This window comes from Prionailurus viverrinus, unplaced genomic scaffold (genome assembly GCF_022837055.1).
Source record: "Prionailurus viverrinus isolate Anna unplaced genomic scaffold, UM_Priviv_1.0 scaffold_42, whole genome shotgun sequence".
Classification (NCBI taxonomy): Eukaryota; Metazoa; Chordata; class Mammalia; order Carnivora; family Felidae; genus Prionailurus; species Prionailurus viverrinus.
This window is the reverse complement of record NW_025927609.1, coordinates 307,563-325,319: the sequence shown is the minus strand read 5'-3', so window position 1 is coordinate 325,319 and position 17,757 is coordinate 307,563. Positions and strand designations below refer to the sequence as shown.

At 47.4% G+C, this 17,757-nt stretch overlaps 1 protein-coding gene across 5 annotated transcripts in view; it reads left to right on the top strand.

Moving 5' to 3' along the window:
* Positions 1–888: 888 nt before the first annotated feature.
* Positions 889–17,757, top strand: part of DIP2A (disco interacting protein 2 homolog A) — a 116,169-nt gene continuing 99,300 nt past the window's right edge. For 4 of the 5 annotated variants that reach the window (XM_047846891.1, XM_047846889.1, XM_047846887.1 and 1 more), the window contains exon 1: positions 889–1,196. In XM_047846891.1, the coding sequence (XP_047702847.1) occupies positions 1,106–1,196 (91 nt within the window). In that variant the 5' untranslated portion in view covers positions 889–1,105. Of the gene's footprint in view, positions 1,197–12,275; positions 12,368–17,757 lie in introns of all 5 variants that reach the window. The other variant, XM_047846890.1, reaches the window with a different exon arrangement.

Sequence of the window (17,757 nt, the reverse complement as noted above, 5' to 3'; positions counted from 1 at the left end):
TGCAGATTCACTTCCCTGTATGTATTGGGGGAACAGCTCCTTCAGGGCTCCTGTGGGTCTCTCAGTTCAGCTCCAGCGAGCCCCCAGGTTCCTAATGTTTTGTTGTTCCCCTGTACCTGTCCTCCCACTTCCTACGGTCACTTCACGGTCTGAAATGGCTGCTGGAGCTCATTCCTGGTCAATAATATACCTTCTACAGCTGTTTTGAAAAGTAAATGAGTTAATACATACAAAGCCCTGGGGGAAATGTCTGGCTCACAAGGGGGCCCCTGTAAATATCTGCTACTCTGAGAGCAGGAACGCAAAGCCAGGGCATTCAAAGTGTGCAGAGGCTGTCCCAGCAAGGCTACTGGGAATCGGTGAAAAGCCCCAACAGTGAAGCTGAAGGGACCGCTTACAGGGCCTGCAGGGTCACACACGAACTGACTGACTGGCTGCTCTCATCCCAGTGGGCAGTGCCTGCGCAGCCGCCGGGGCCCCAGACCCCAAACTCGGAGGAGAGTCCCTGCCTGAGGTCTGAGACTCCAGCCCAGGAAGGAAGCCACCGCGGAATCCAGCGGGTGCTAGACGGACTCAAGCAGCGACTGAGCCCAGGTGACAATCTTGTCTGCCGGCCTCTTCCAATGAGACCCCGCAGTGCCCTCGCTGCATCCTCGGGGCCAATGGGGGCGAGTCTTCGGTGTTGCTGGGCGGGCCGGGGACGCCAAACCCGCCCGCGACCTGCCGCGCAAGCGCACTCTCCCTCCCGCCCTTCTCGCCGCGCACGCGCACTCCATGTAGGGCTTGCCAGGCGGCCGGGAGCGCGCGGGGTGGCCGTGGGTCCCGTGCTCGCGCCCGCGCCCGCGCCCGCGCCCGCGCCCGCGCCCGCGCCCGCGCCCGCGCCCGCGCTCGCGCCCGCGCCGGTGCGCAGCCGCTCGGGCCGCGCCCCTGCCCCGCCGCCTCAGCTCCCCGCCGAGCCGATGCGGGTCGCGGGGCTGAGGGGAGCGAGGTAGGCTTCGCCTGCGCCGCCACCGCCCGGCCCTGGCCCGGCCGGGAACGCGGCCCCAGCCCCCCCACCCCGGGCGCGATCCGGCCTGGTCATCCGCGGGGCGCGGCCAAGCGGGCCATGGCTGACCGCGGGTGTGCGCTGGAGGCGGTGCCGCTGCCCGCCGAGGTGCGGGAGAGCCTGGCGGAGCTGGAGCTGGAGCTGTCGGAAGGTGAGCGGCCCTGCCCCCGGCCCTCACCCGGGACCCCCGACACTGGCCCGGATCCCTCCTTACCCTCACCCCTGACCCCGGGACCTCTGCCCTGCCCTCACCTCGGACCCCGAGACCCCTAGCCCCGGACCCTCTGCCCTCCCCTCACCTCGCACCCCGGGACCACAGACTCCAGCCCGGATCCCGCCCGGCCCTCACTCCGGACCCCGAGACCCCCGCCCTGCCCTCACCTCAGACCCCGGGACCCCAGTCCCCAGCCCGGATCCCGTCCTGCCCTCACCCCGAGCCCTGAGACCCCTGCCCTTCCCTCACCTCGGACCCCGACACCCCCGCCCTGCCCTCACCTCGGACCCCGGGACCCCAGTCCCCAGCCCGGATCCCGTCCGGCCCTCACCTCGGACCCCGGGACCCTGGCCAGCATCCCGCCCTGCCCTCACGCCCCCACCCCCCCGCCCCGGGACCCCTTCCCAGCCCGGACTCCGGCACCCCCACCTTGCCTTCACCCTGGGACCCCAGACCCCGGCCCGATTCCCTCCCGGCCCTCACCCGGGACCCCGAGACCCCCGTCCTGCCCTCACCTCGGGTCCCGGGACCCCAGACTCCAGCCCGGATTCCGCGAGCCCTCACCACAGACCCCGGGAGCCCCTCCCTGCCCTCACCCCAGGACCCCAAGACCCCGACCTGGATCCTGCCTGGCCCTCATCTCGGATCCTGGGGTCCCCTCCCGGCCCTCATCCGGAGATCGGATCCCCCCTTCCTCTGCCCCCAGCCTTTGGGTTTCCAGCGGGTCTCTGTGCCCTGCTGTTTGCGTGGTTTGGCCTAAAGCACGTGAGTCTCGACGGGAATGACCGTTTTTTGTTTTTTGGTTTTTGTGTGTGTGTGTCTGTCCAAGCAGTAGGCGGTGTGTATCCAAGGTTTAGGCTGCAGGTCTGAGCTTCCTGAGGGTGGCTGTACCTGGGCAGCTGCTGCTGGCGTGGAGTGTGGACCCGTGAGCCCAACTCCAGCCTTGTGTGTCAGTTTCCTCCGCTGTAGAGCGCGGTTAGAACAGCACCTGAGTCTCCGGATTGTTACGGCTAAAATAACATATGCCAAGCGCCTAACACTTGGAAGGAGGTTGTTGTTGCCCCATTTTCGGAATTTTTAAAAATTAAAAAAAAAATTCAATAAATGTTTGTTAAAAATAGACTGGAGTGATTCCCCCTCAGAGGTGGGTGGCTTTCCCCGTCTAGACGTTACCTCGTGCCCAAGACTTGTGTCCTGATGTTCTGTTTGGATTCACTGCGGGAAGAGCAAGTTTTTGCCCAGTATCAGGGCAGCCTTGCAGCCTTTGAAGAAAAGCATCTATGTAACTGTTTTCAAAACTTAAATGCATTTTCGGTTTTTACAATCCATTTTTTCCGTAGTCCGGTTATTCTTACTTTAAGTTTCAGGTTGATATGTTTGGCTCAGGTTGGGGTAGGGAAGTTTTGAAACAACCATCTAATAAATAAATATGTACTTGCTTGGACTAACTCATTTAATCCCCACCGACCTCAGAGTGGTAGGTGGTTATCTTTCTTTTACAGATAATATGGCATCTACCTGCAACTGTTTTGAATTCAGCATTGAAATTTTTTAAGGCTCTATGATATGTGACACTTTTTTTTTTTTTTTTTTTTTTTACTGGAAGTGCAATAAGAAGTGGGTGGATTTGAGGGTTCTTTGTGATTAGATGCTCTTGAGAAGTCTGAAAAGCTTGAATTAGGAATGGTTCTGACAGGAAGTACTGTCCTGAATTTGTTACAGCTCTTCATCAAGGGAAAATCGTGTAGATGCAGTTTAGGCTTTACATATTTCAGATGTTTTTGCAGATCACTCCTAATTTCTACTCCAGTGGATTTGTTATTCCCTCAATTCTTGTTTTGTGGTTGTGTGTTTGAGTGCTTTCTAGGGAGTTGACAGACGAGATTGGATCCTCAAGAATTTGGTGATTTGTATGATAGTACAAGTACTTCAATGAAAAAGTGCTTTTTGTCTGTTGAATGTGTTTCTGCTGTCGTCATTTCAGACCTGTGTGGAGGATGGATAGATAAGTAAGGGTATAACATTATATGTAAGTGGGGAGGAACCTGGAAACATAGCTGAAGCTGAGGAAGGTGGGGAACAGAGCGTTCAAAAGAAAGAATGGAGTGAAGCAGCAGCCGGGGAGGCGGGAGCCCTGGCTTGTGTCCCAGCTTCTAGACTGGCTTGACACCTTTCTTTTGGCCCAAATAGGTCAGTGATTATTCGGGCACAGTCATGCTTGGCCCTGCTCCCGGGGTGTTTCCATACCTTTGATGCTGGCTTTTTCAGTTTGTGTTGTGATTGTTGTTGACACAGGGCCTCCCTGTTGGACTTGGAGATGCTTTGTGATAGGGACTGCATCTTAGGCAGACTTTTGGCGTCTTCACACGGTAGCTGGCATCTGGTAAGTGTCCGTGAATCTCCATCCAATAATAACAGCCATGAACTTGGGTTTGGCCTCCTGTATACCTCCCAATTGGTGCCACCTAGTGTCTTGGGGCTATTGCTGCCCAGCTGCTCTAGACACATGGATGGTGGTGTGAAGTTTGTGCTTTGTTTTAGTGGCCTGCGGTGGCTTAGAATGGAAGTTCCTACATAATAGACTACATTTGCTCCACTCCCGTTTCTTTATTCTGGTTAACGCGTCTATTTCAAAGCTCTAACTCTAGTCTGGTTCTTGTTTTATTGCATTCTGTCAATGCAGGGGCCGCAGCCTGGATGCAGGCAAGTGAAAAAGGGGGAAGCTCTGTGTGTGCAGAGGAAGGGACTTCTTCACAAAGCTGTTTTCCTCTTTAAATGTCTTTAATGTCTATAATTTGTGATATAATTCTTCATTTTCTTTTTTTTTTTTTTTCAACATTTTTAATTTATTTTTGGGACAGAGAGAGACAGAGCATGAACGGGGGAAGGGCAGAGAGAGAGGGAGACACAGAATCGGAAACAGGCTCCAGGCTCTGAGCCATCAGCCCAGAGCCTGACGCGGGGCTCGAACTCAAGGACCGCGAGATCGTGACCTGGCTGAAGTCGGACGCTTAACCGACTGTGCCACCCAGGCGCCCCTAATTCTTCATTTTCAAATGGTAGCCTGACCTTGCCTTTATGTCAGTAAACATGTGTTGTGCTTTGTAAATGTTTTGTGGTGTATTAAAGTTCTCATGTCCAAATTCTTTTCACCCATCAAAGCCCAACCCAAATGCCTTCTTATTTGGAGCCTTTCTTGATCATCTCTCATGTGGCTACTTTCTTGCAACTCTCATCGCACTTGCTCCCACTTTTGGAATTCTTGCCACTTTTTGTTTTTTGTATTTGTTATTTGTACATTCAGTGATTGTTGAGTGCGCACTGGACACTAGCTAATGTTTCAGCTGTCAGAGGTCAGGGTTAGCTCTGTTTCTTCATGGATCAGCTTTGCACACGGTTATAGTAAAAAGTCGTGCAGATACAGGTGGCAGAGAAGTGAAGCGGTTCCAAGGAAATGTAGGATAGAGCGAGTGAATGAGTGTGTGTGTGTGTGTGTGCACGCGTGCACATGCGCATGCAACCCCCCCTCCACACCTCTCTAGCAGTGTTCTCTGCTATCCATTTCCTAGGTTTCCTTTCAGAAGTAATCTGCTGGTGCTTCCTAAACAGTGGTTCACTGACCTCTGGGGGTCTCTGAGGCCCTTTCTGGGGGCCTGTGAGGGAAGACTTTTCGTAATAACTTTTCATAATAACACGAAGATGTCATGGCTGTTTTCTCTGTGTTTGTATTGATAGACCAGCGATGCTGGTACCTTAGCACCAACTGAGGCCAGGGCCCCCAATCATACTGACATCGTTGCTTTCTTCACCAACTCCCCACTTTGACTTAAACATAGCCTTCCTTTTACTGCTGAAGCAATAAACATTAATTTTCTTAAATCTCAACCCTTGAATACTTGTCTTTTTAAGAGTCTGTGTGAGGAAATGAGAGGTGCCACACAGAGAGGTACAGGGCCTGTTTTGAGGAATAGCGGTTGTGTATTTTGAGTTACAAAATGAGCTAATGACTTTTGTCGCAGAATGCTATTTTTGCTTCAGAAAGTGGGTTGTAGATAAACTGTAGTTATTGAGACTTGGATAGTTGATGGACATTTTCTAGAACGTAAATGAAAGAGAACAACAGCTGGCAGAATTTGTGGTCAATGGTACTATTTGTGTTTTTGAACAAAAATTTAAATTTTATAAAACTTATCTGTACCATGAGCATGACAACTTCCTATTACATTAAATACTTTTTGATGAGATCAGTGGCAGTATTAGTGTATTTGATATCATATAATGAAATGTGTCCACATTAGGAAGATCTACATAATTCTGTGAACCAGTATTTTCTTTTTTCAATGTTTATTTATTTTTGAGAGAGCGCAAGCGGGGTAGGGGTAGAGAGAGGGGGATAAAGGATCCAAAGCAGGCTCTGTGCTGACAGGCTGACGGCAACAAGCCCGATTCGGGGCTTCGATTCATGAACCGTGAGATCATGACCTGCACCAAAGTCGCTCGACTGACTGAGCCACCCAGGAGCCCTGTGAACCGGTGTTTTCTAAATATCAAGGTATCATGTTACAAATTTGTGCATGGGTAAAAGATACAACCATTGGGTTGTAATGTAACAGTAGGAAAAGTTCTGAAAAGTTCATTGATAGGTTTTAGACTCAACATTGCAACTATTCAGTGGGAAACTACCTACCACTTGCCTAGTTTTGGTGGTGTGGTATCATAGAAGAATGTCCACAATGACCTCAAGAGGCTACCGAAACACCTTTCCCTTTTCCATCACATATGTGTGTGTGAGGCGGGATCTGACTTCAAATGAAGCCACATGTTGCAACAAGATTGATGTTGATTCTGATGAGAGAATCTATCCAACTGTTTTCTATAAAGCCAGGTACTAAAGGGGTTTGTAAAAGGAAAACAATACCCGTACTCACTGAATGTTTTTGGCTTTGGAAATCTACTATTTTTTATTAAAAATATGTTTATGTTAACATAGCTTATTATAAAAAATTTCAGTGAATTAAATATTTTAAAATTTTTACCGTTTTAATTTCTAATATGGTAAACGTTGATCAGTATAACACATACAAACAAAAACTCTCCGGAGTCCTCAGTAATTTTTAAGAGCGTGAAGGGGTCCTGAGCCTAAAACCTTTGAGCAGTGCCAGTCCGTGCAACTCTAACAGAGTTTTTAAGGAAATACCAGATGCCATTATCTTTTTCTTTATACTTTTTGTAACATATTTTTTAGCTTTTTCCTGGTGTAAGAAGGATTTCTGGTTGTATATGTAAAGTCAGTCAGATCTTTCAATTCATAAAACGTGTGAAAATCTCTAAAAATAATACTTAAAAATTTCTTACTGTAAAAATTATACCTTGTATGATTCAGGAATATTTCCTTTAGAATTTTTTTCTATTTGTAGTGAATCATTCTAGCACAGTTGTCTGTTTACAGTTTTTTTTTCTTGGGGCGCCTGGGTGGCTCAGTCGGTTGGGTGTCCGACTTCGGCTCAGGTCATGGTCTTATTTATGGCTTGTGGATTCGAGCCCCGTGTCAGGCTCTGTGCTGATAGCTTAGAGCCTGGAGCCTGCTTTGGATTGTGTGTCTCCCTCTCTCTCTGCCCCTTCCCTGCTTGCACTCTGTCTTTCTGTCTCTCTGTCTCTCTCAAAAATAAGTAAACATTAAAAATATATATACATGTATAAATTTTCTTCTTAGAGAATTTTGATTTACAAATTTTTAAAAGAATATCAGTACTATGATTTCAGTTTAAAACAATTTTTTTTTTTAACATTTATTCATCTTTGAGAGACAGAGACAGAGCGTGAGTGGGGGAGGGGCAGAGAGTGAGGGAGACACAGAATCTGAAGCAGGCTCTAGGCTCTGAGCTGTCAGCACAGAGCCCGATGCGGGACCCGAACTCACTGACTGTGAGATCATGACCTGAGGCCGAAGTTGGACGCTTAACCGACTGAGCCACCCAGGCGCCCCTGATTTCAGTTTTAATATCCTAAAACTTTGCACATTTCATTGCCAACTATTCTGTACTGTTGAATTCCTGCCTTTGTTTTAGGACTTAAGTTTAAACTTCACTTTCTCTTTGGAGTTCTGCCTTCCTCTGAGAAACACCACCCACCCTTCTCCAGTTAGGTGCCTACTCTTCTGTGTCCCCGTAGCACTCATTGTGTCCCTGTCGTAGGATTTATCACACTGTTGTATTTGTTTGCTTGTTTTTCTTTGCTACGTCATAGGGAACACTTCAAGAGGAGGTTTTGGTCTGTTCATCTTTATGTCCTCAGTACCTAGCATATTTTAGGCGTTTTAATGAATGATTATTTAATTAATAAAAGGGCAAAAACTACACATGGTATTTATTTTCGGTTTTATTTAATTTTTTATTTCAATTTTTATTTTAAGTAAGCTCCATACCCAATGTAGAGCTAGAACTCATGACCCTGAGATCAAGAGTTGCATGCTCCACTGATGAAGCCAATCAGGCACCCCATTTTCAGTTTTGTTTTGTTTTGTTTCACAGTTTGTTTTTTTTTTTTTTTTTTTGGAGAGAGGGCACACGTGTGTGTGAGTGGGGGAGGCGCAGGGGGGAGGGAGAGAGAGAAAGAGAGAGAGAGAGAGAGACAGAGAGAGAGAGACAGAGAGAGAGAGAGAGAGAGAGAGAGAGAGAGAGAGAGAGAATCTTAAGCAGGCTCCACACCCAGCATGGAGCCCAATGGGGCCTCAGTTTTATGGCTGTGAGGTCATGACCTGAACCAAAACCAAGAGTCAGATGCTCAACTGACTGCGCCACCTAGGCACCATCCTATTTTTTATTTTATTTTATTTTATTTTATTTTATTTTATTTTATTTTATTTTAATGTTTATTTTTAAGAGAGAGAGAGACAGCGTGAGATGGGGAGGGACAGAGAGAGAGGGAGACACAGAATCTGAAGCAGGCTCTAGGCTCTGAGCTGTCAGCACAGAGCCTGATGCGGGGCTCGAGCTCAGGGACCTCGAGATCATGACCTGAGCTGAGGTTGATGCTTAACTAACTGAGCCACCCAGTCACCCCCTCCTATTTTCAATTTGAAATCAAGAATCATCTTTGGTTGACTGAATACTTAGCTTTTTGTCAATAGTTTTTCAGATTCAGTGAAGCCATCCGTCAGCAGAACAGACCTGTGCCTCAGGGAGCCATTGAACCAGAATTTGGTCTTTGTTGCCTAAACTACCAGGAAGAAACTACCAGTGGAGTCCCTGCTGATGTGAGGCTCAAGTCTCAAGTGTGATCTAGTAGGTTGTTCTGAGCCCCACAGTGGCCGTATCCACCTGTGGCCTCACCTCTGGGTTGTGGGTCCACACCAGCTTCACGCTGAGCCCCACTTCCATTGCAGGAATACAAAAGCAGGCTCCTTCCTGGAAGCCTGAGGCTTCTGCTGGGGACTTTGGCTCCAGGATTCCACACTGGACTGAAACTTTCTTAGAGCTGTGTGGAGTCTAAGACTTTTTCTACCCACTCTGCCTTCCTTTCCTCTCCCCTCTGCAAGGGATCACCTGCATCTTGTCAGACAACTTTCTGGCCTCCTCTGGCTCCCTCCTTCACCTGCACTTCCCACGTAAATCGCTTGCATGTCTCTTGCATGTCTATCCTGTCTTAGCATCTGCTTCTCAGAGGCCCTAAACTGCCATCGGGGCTCTCTGGTCTAGACCCAGGTTGAAAGGCTGATTTATCTGGTGGTGTTGGTTTGCGTGTCTATCTCCCTTATCAATGGTCTGCACTCCGAGACTGTACCTGTCACATAGTTGTTGGTCAGTGTGTATTGAATTGAATTGTTCACTCTTCTCAGGACCCTCTTGCCTGTGGCTGATTCTGGTTTAGTGGTCCTTCACGATACTTCATGAGAGCTGGGGCCGAACCTGCCTTGTTGTCCTCTGTGTCCCTGGCACCAGAGCCGCTGCCATGTCATCCACGTCCACTGACCTACATAAACCCAGGCTCTGCTGTAAAGAAAGCCAACAACTGGGACTTGGGGATGTGGTTTTAGACCAGTGGTCAGAAAACACCTCTGGGCAGGTGCCTCCACGTGACTGGGGAGGGAGCATCCCAACCAGTTGGGCGATGAGAAGGTGGGCGGCTTGAAGGAGATTGGCCTGAAACGCCGCCTGAGCCTAGGCCCCCTGAGCCTAGGTCGAGCCTGGGGATCTACTGGTTTCTACTTTAAGTGTGATGAGTGGCCCCTGGAGCTTCTGCTGCTTTGACGGTTTATGTCCTTGAAGACTCACCAGCTGTGGTGTCAGGAATGGATTGCAGGGAGGCAAGAGTGAGCTGGGTTCAGATCACTTAGGAGGCAGGCGCTGCTGCCTGAGAAATGGCAGCCGTTGTGGGGCGAGAAGCCACTGGGCCCGAAAGAGAAATGGAAGGAATTGGCTGACGGGCGCCGGTGGGGAAGGCGGCAAGGAGTCAAGACGTGAGTACTGGGCTTCGGTTTGAGGTGCTGCCCGCACGCACGGGGGCGAGATGGGGAAGAGAAAGAAGGGTGACTGGATTTGAGGGAAAACGCACTTGTTCATTGATTCAAGGAAGAACTGGTCAGAATGCGCTCACCATGACAACAGTGACGCCAGCTGGTTGGCTTGTTTCGCTGTTTCAAGATGACTTTGAGGAATGCATTCACTACTGCGGACAGGACACGTTCATTAAATGCTTCATTCATGTGACAGGTACTGAGAGGATCACAAATTTGGTATGCTGATGCTAGAGCCCCTTCCCTGTGAGTTCTATGGGCGTTTGTGCCTGACCTATTCCTGACTACTAATTAAGAGCTGGTTCTATTGAAGATTGACCAGTGGTACTGAAAACCCACCTCCCTCGTGTGACTCTAGCATTGGAGCACTTACTGTAAGGAGGTTCTTCCAGAGAATCTTGTCCCAAGTGTCTGCCCCGCTCAGTCGTCACAAGGACCTTGAAGAGAATGGCATTGCCATCCTGCTCAGTGCTGGCTGGGTCTGGAGTGGGACCCTTTCTTGGCCGGCTGCCTGTGCCTTTCTCACACGAGGCACTTGTTGGCAGCCTCGAGGACAGCCTTCTTGGGGAGGGCCACCTGGCCTTGCTCCCCAGGGCAGGCCTTCTGCTGAGGTATGGGGCATGTGGGGTCTGGGTCGTGCTTTCTGAGGAGCCACTATTGGTCATTTAGCTCCTTCTCTCTTGAGACCTTTAGTCTCACAAAGTGGGGTAAATATGCCTCCAGGACTTAGAAGTTTGAAAAGAGACTGGAGTGGGGGCCCTGGTCTGTGTGAATGAAGTCTCTGCCTGGTGAAATGTCCCCATGGAAATATGAGCCTTGGGGAGCAGTGTCACACCGTGCCCCATAGTTGGCACCCACATTTCACGTCATGTGTCCCCAGTGAATGTTAGCCAGCATGTTGCTGCCGTGCCCATCTCATCATCAGGGTCTAGGTTGAACGGTCCATTGTTTTAGTTAAAAAGTAAGAAAATAGTTGTAATTTTTGAAAATACATCTTTATTTCATCTTTTAATGTGTTGTTTTGCCTGATGCAAACAACATTTATTTAAAATAAAAACAGGGATGCCTGGGTGGCTTAGTCGGTTGAGCGTCCAACTTCGGCTCAGGTCATGAGCTCACGGTGCATGGGTTTGCACCCCGCGTTGGGCTCTGTGCTGACGGCTCAGAGTCTGGAGCCTGCTTTGGATTCTGTGTCTCCTCTCTCTGCCCCTCCCCCACTCGCACTCTGTCTCTTTCTGTCTTTCAAAAATGAATGTCAAAATAATAATAATAAAGTAAGAACGAATTCATACCAAGTATTTGGTTACTGTACCATGACCTACCTGGAGAAAGGGTAGGAACAAAGTAAGATTAAGTTACTTTATTCTGCTCTGCTAGTAAATCTTTTTTTTAAAGTTTATTTATTATGAGAGAGGGAGGGAGAGAGGGCACACATGTGAATGGGGAAGGGGCAGAGAGAGAGAGAGAGAGAGAGAGAGAGAGAGAGCGCAGGAGCAGGGGAGGGGCAGAGAGAGGAGAGGGAGAATCCCAAGCAGGCTCCACACTGTCAGCTGAAAGCCTGATGTGGGGCTCAGTCTCACAAACCATGAGATCGTGACCTGAGCCTAGATCAAGAGTTGGGCGCTCAGTCGACCGAGCCACCCTGGCATCCCTGCTAGTAAACCCTTTAAAAGTAATTCTCGCCGGGATGCCTGGCCGGTTCAGTTAGTCGAGCATGCTACTCTTAATCTTAATGAGTTTGAGCCCCATGTTGGGTGTACAGATTACTAAAAAAAAAAAAAAAAAATTATAATAGAGGCATCTGAGTGACTCAGTTGAGCTTTTGACTCTTGATTTTGGCTCAGGTCACGATCCTAGGGTCTTAGTATCAAGCCCTGCATTGGGCTCTGTCTGAGCATAGGGCCTGCTGGGGATTCTTTCTCTCACTGCCCCTCTCCCCTGCTCACGCTCTCTCTCTCTTTCTCAAGTAATAATAATAATAATAATAATAATAATAATAATAATAAAAACTAATTCTTGCTATAGCATTTTGTTTGCAATGAAGTTGCTTCTGAGTAAGAATAACATAATCTTTGTGGGTCAGTCTTTGTAGAAAAGATTATGTAACATTTCTGATATTGCCCTTGTCTATTAAAAAGACTAGGAAATTATATGCTACACAGCAAAGAAAAACCTGTGTAATCAGTAAAAGACACAACACCTAACAATAGTTGCCTCTGTCATTTATTGATAATCATTTTGAGTGATGTACCCAAATTCCCTCTTCCTTTTTCACACAGGAGATGAATGGCTTCTGTTTTTAAGACTTCCTGGATTTTTGAGGCAGTACCTCAGATAATCACTGGGGGACAATAATCACGTAGGGGTTTCCTTTCAGACTTTGGCTTTGTGTTATTCAGCTTTAAGGAAAGAATAGAATCCCGTTCCTTCAGTTTATACTGACTGTGACTTGAGATTACCATTTTGGAAATAGCGGAGAAAGATCTTTTATTTCTTTTCAGATTTCAGAACTTTTTCTCCAGGATCTTTGATAAAAGACCTTTAAATTGAGTACCTGAAATGTGAAAGGACACACTCATGTTTGTTGAAGCAGGTAAGTAACTCCAAAAAGCCTATCGTAGAAAGTTCCTATGTAACTCCTGGGCTTTGTTTCTTCCTTTGGTTATCTCTGAGGATGGAGGCTAAGGATTAGCCCTTTTCAGGGAACACGAAAATTAGGATATTTTAGAGATAAAGGTTTTAGAAATGAGATATTCTAGCCTTATTAGTAAGTAATCTTGGTTTTATGGGCTGAATTGTGTCTGCCCAAATTCCTTTGTTGAAGCCCAACACCCCCTTGTGACAGTATCTGGAGACAGGGCCTCTAAGGAGGTGATTAAGGTTAAATCAGGTCATAGGGTGGGCCTGGTCCAGCAGGACTGGGGTCCTACTAGAGGAGGGGATACCAGGAGCACTTGCACACAGAGAAAAAGCCACATGAGGACAGGTGAGAAGGTGGCTGTCTGCAAGCTATGGAGACAGGCCTCAGGAAGAACCAAACCTGCTGGTTCTCTGAGCTCAGACTTCTAGCCTTAAGAACGATGCTAAAATAACTTCTTGATGATTAAGCCCCCTGGCTGTGCTATTTCGTTCTGGCCACCAAGCTGACTCTGTGTGTCATCGTGTCATTCAACAATATTCAACAGACTGAGTGCCAAGATGCTCATGACCTAGTGAGGGTGGAAAGACACATAAACAGTGGCAGTATTGTGAAATGGGTATGGGACTCATTTGGGGGTAGCTGTCCACACTGGGCGACACTGGGATCATGACCTGAGCCGAAGCCAACAGTTGGATGCTCAACCTACTGAGCCACCCAGGTGCCCCTGCAGTTTTTTATTTTGAAAGCATGTGTGCAGAGGGTGTAGTAGGAGGACAGGGAAGAACATGCTAGACAAAGGAAGATGAGCCAAAGCTGAGGTGGGCTGGAGTATTTCCAGACTATGCTCCCCAGGCAGATGGGTAGAGAGAGCAGGTTGGGAAAGGCAGGGGTTTGGCTTATAGGAGGATTTATGCATCCTGGTAAGGAACCTGGAGTGGGCCCTCTGGAGTCTTGACCAGTGTTGAAAGAAACTCAAATGCTTCCTGCAGCCGGGTGGGTGTTGTGGATGTGTGAGGTGAGTAGGACTGAGACAGGTACCTGTCAGCTCTAGAATTTTCTGTGGTGTTGGAAAGGTTTAGTGCTGCAGCCACTGTAGCCATTACCACTGTGGTAGCCACTAGTCATACGGGGGACTGGGAAACTGAAAAGTCAATTTAATATACTTTTAATTCATTAAAATTTAAATTAAAAGTTTTTTTAATGTTTATTTTTGAGAGAAAGAGAGAGAGAGCGCAAGTGGGGGAAGGGCCGAGAGAGAGGGAGACATAGAATCCAGAGCAGACTCCAGGCTCTGAGCTGTCAGCACAGAGCCCGATGTGGGGCTCAAACCCCCAGACCTTGTGATTGTTGGCTCAGGTCATGATGTCAAGGTCTGTGGGTTTGAGCCCCGCATCGGGCTGTCTGCTGTCAGCATACAGCCTGCTTTGGATCCTCTGTCTCCCTAGCTCTTGTCCCCTCCCCACACTCGTGTGCACTCTCTCTCCCTCAAAGAAAAATTTTAAACTTAAATTTTTAAAATACTCCCATAAAATTAGGGAGACAATAAAGATCTAGTTATCTAACATCTATTGATATTACGATTGGTAAGGAGGAGACAAAACTATTTGTAAACTGTAAGTTTACTTACACAAAACAGTCCCAGAGAATTGGTGAAGCGTCAGAATTAACAAGGCTGCCAAAGTGCTGGGTGCAGTTCCACCCCAGGGAATCAGTAACGTGTTTTCACACCACAAGTAACTGGTTTGAAGGAATCAGCTGAAAAAAACCCACCCTTTCACAATAGCCACAAAATAATCTGGTGCCCAGGAATGTCCAACAAGAGATGTGTCAGCTGTCATTTGGAAATTCACAGCATATTACTGAGGACTTTTAGCAGACCAGAAGTAGGAGAGTGGAAAGTATCATACCATGTTTTGGGGTAGGGAAGGACCCTCAGTAGTGTAGGTATGCTTATCGTCCCTGAATTTGTCTATATATTGTCTGACCCTAGAGTTTATAAAAGAGTAAACTTCCCAGAAGAGTTGAGACATTTTTCAAGTGGGAAGAAAAGAACAAAGGTCAGGCTCATTCCCTACGAGATAACCAAGAGTAATTTTAAAACTGTGACAATAGAGGCTCCTGGGTGGCTCAGTCGGTTGAGCAGTTGAACGACCAACTGTAGATTTCAGCTCACATCATGATCTCATGGCCTGTGAGGTCAAGCTTGGGATTCTCTCTCTCTCCTTCTCTCTCTGCTCCTCTCCTGTTCTCTCTCTCTCTCTCTCAATAAATTAAATAAATAAATAAATAAATAAATAAATAAATAAATAAATAAATAAACTAAACTTAAACACTGTGGCAATGAATAAATAAAGATGGAGTATTGAGTTATGTGGGGATAGACAAACCGACCGCTGGGATAGATTAGAATCCTCAGGTTCAGAGAAGCACTATCTGAACGTGGTGGCAGTGCACTTCAGTGTGGACAGAGGTTTTAGTAAGTAGCGCTGCAACAGCAGCAGCTTTCACAGCCCCAGTGCCTGCTGGCTGCTGTATCTGACAGCACAGCAAAGTGTATGCTCTGCGAAGACATTCTGTTGAAAAGAAGTAAACAGCTTTCTACCCCTGTACTTGACAATGGGGAGAAAATGGGAAATATTGAAATATGATACATGTGTGCTTTCAGGAACCCGTGAAATCTTAAAATCAGATGGCCAATTTTCCGTTTTTATAAAAGGGCTAAGGGGATGGCTATTCTCAGGTGCTTTATTTTAAGTGGGTCTTCCTTAACAAATGATAGAGTCGGTAGTTCTTTTTTTTTTTTTTTTTAAAGGCATTAAGCAGCAATTGAAATATTCCTGTGTGACCTTTCTCTGTCTCTGTCTTTCTGTCTCTCCTCCCTTTCTCACTTGGTGATTGAGAATGTTTTCTGGCAGCATGGAGAGAGTGGGTTGGCGGAGCACAAAATTGGGAGCAGAACACTTAAAGAGCACGTTGTAGTGATCTGGGGCAAGAGATGATGGGCTGTGGAATGGAGACAGTGGTCTGAGGTAGAATCCACAGGTTTCGGTGTAAAGAAGGGGACGTCAGAGGGGAGTCTAGGGAGACTCCTGAGTTTCCCAAATGGGTGACTGAGAAATGATGGAACTGTTCACAAAGAACAGGACTCGGAGAGAACATGTCCATTTCATACCTGTGGAGTGTGGGGTGACCAGGGGGCATTTGGATGTGCGGGACTGGTACTTTCTAGAAAGGCTTGTCCAAAAGTAGAAATTTGGAAGTCAGTGGCAGTAAATCATGATTGAAGTGAATACGATGACCCCGTAGGGAGAACTGAGTCATGCAGAGAGGCCCTAGGACAAAACCCTGGGGAACCCAAACCCATAAAGGAAAGGCAGAGACAGGAGGCCACAGGGGAGACTGAAGAAGGTGCCACAGCAGGAGCAGGAGGGACGAGAGTATGGGCAGAGGCAGGAGAGGGTTTCCACATGGGAAGCATTTGTGGGAATGGAGTTGTGCTGGGTTGATGCTCATGAACATGATGAGGTAATGCTAACTCTCCTCTCCCAAATCTCATTGAAATGGCAGTAATTGTAATGGCTACAACTAAAAAGAAGTGGACAGCAGTCTAGATTCTGGAAAGTCAGAAAGGTAGATCAGAACGGCGAGTACCATCTGGGTAGGGAAGATAGGAATGAGGCAGAGTAGTAACAGATGGACAGTGTGTCCTTTGAACTGAGCCGGGGAGGGACAGTCATGGGAGATGGTGGTGTAGAGAGGATGGTGTAGAGAGTTTTCAGGAGTGTTCCCGAATCTGCCATCCCCTTGGGAGGGCGGCCAGCTATGTGGGGGTTGAGGGGTGCGCCTGGAAGGCAGGCACCACCCCCCACCCCAAACCCAGCCTCAGCCAGAGCAGACTCTCCACTTAGACTCCTCGGGAGAGCTCACCTGAGGAGGTGTGCAGCTGAAAAGTTAGGAGATGCCAGAGTGGACGATGTATAACTTCCCCTTCCAGCTGCAGGAGCAGCATTCCAAGTTCTGATCGTGAGTGTCCAACAAGTATCACATCATAGTGTGACTTTATCTCACCTAGTAATGTTTAAAAGCATTCTTGCATTAAATGTCTGCTATGTTTATTTTTTTATTTTTAATTTTTTTAAAACAGCAGTCCGAGCAAATCTTTTATTATGTCATTTAAAAAAAAATTTTTTTTTAACGTTGATTCATTTTTGAGAGACAGAGACAGAGCATGAGCAGGGAAGGGGCAGAGAGAGGAAGACAGAGAATCCAAAGCAGGCTCCAGGCTCTGAGCTGTCAGCACAGAGCCCGACGTGGGGCTCAAACTCACGAACCGCAAGATCATAACCTGAGCTGAAGTCAGATGCTCAACCGACTGAGCCACCCAGGCGCCCCTATTATGTCATTTTTTTTAAAAAGTAATTTCTACACTCAATGTGGGGCTTGAACTCACAACTCTGAGGTCAAGAGTCAGGTGTTACACCGGGCAAGCTGGGTGAGCCAGCCTTGCTGTTTTTAAAAGGTTTATTATCTGTTTACACATTTATGTAATACAGACTTGTTAGGCAAGAGCCATATTTTTATGGAAGAATCTTATCCTTCTCTGTGATGTTGCTGTCTGTTTACTTGATTGTCTTAGATGCATGTTCAGCTAAATGAGATTATTTATTTATTAAAAAATTTTTTTTTAATGTTTATTTTTGAGAGAGAGACAGAGAGAGACAGAGACAGAGAGAGAGAAGAGAGAGAGGCAGGGAGGGGCAGAGAGAAAGGGAGATACAGAATCCGAAGCAGGCTCCAGGCTCTGAGCTGTCAGCACAGGAGCCTGATACGGGACTCAAACTCAAGGTGAGATCATGACCTGGGCCCAAGTTGGACATTTAACCGACTGAGCCACCCAGGCACCCGTAAATGAGATAAGCTATTGAGGACTGGAGAGAGTATATGGCAGACACTTGCATGGAGCGACGACTCTGACCTTGGGGAAGAGCAACGTGGCCAGCCGCAAAATCCAGTCTGAAGGTCTTTGAAGAGTCAGAGACTGTTGAGTGTGGATGACCACTTCTTGTTTAATTTTCTTTCTAATTTTGAATATTTCAAACATACAGAAAAGTTGACAGAATCATGATATGCACACCCATGTACCTGCTGCTTGATTTTTCAAAAAATGAAGATTTTTGTCATATTAGCTTCAGATTTTTTACAAAGAACCATTAAGAGGGTGTGGAAGCCACACTCATGCTGATTCTATTCCCCTCCTGCTAGCTTCTCTCCTGCACTTGGTGTTTTATTTTACCGCATTTCCATATATCCTTGAGCAATCTATGGTGCTATTTTGCATGTTT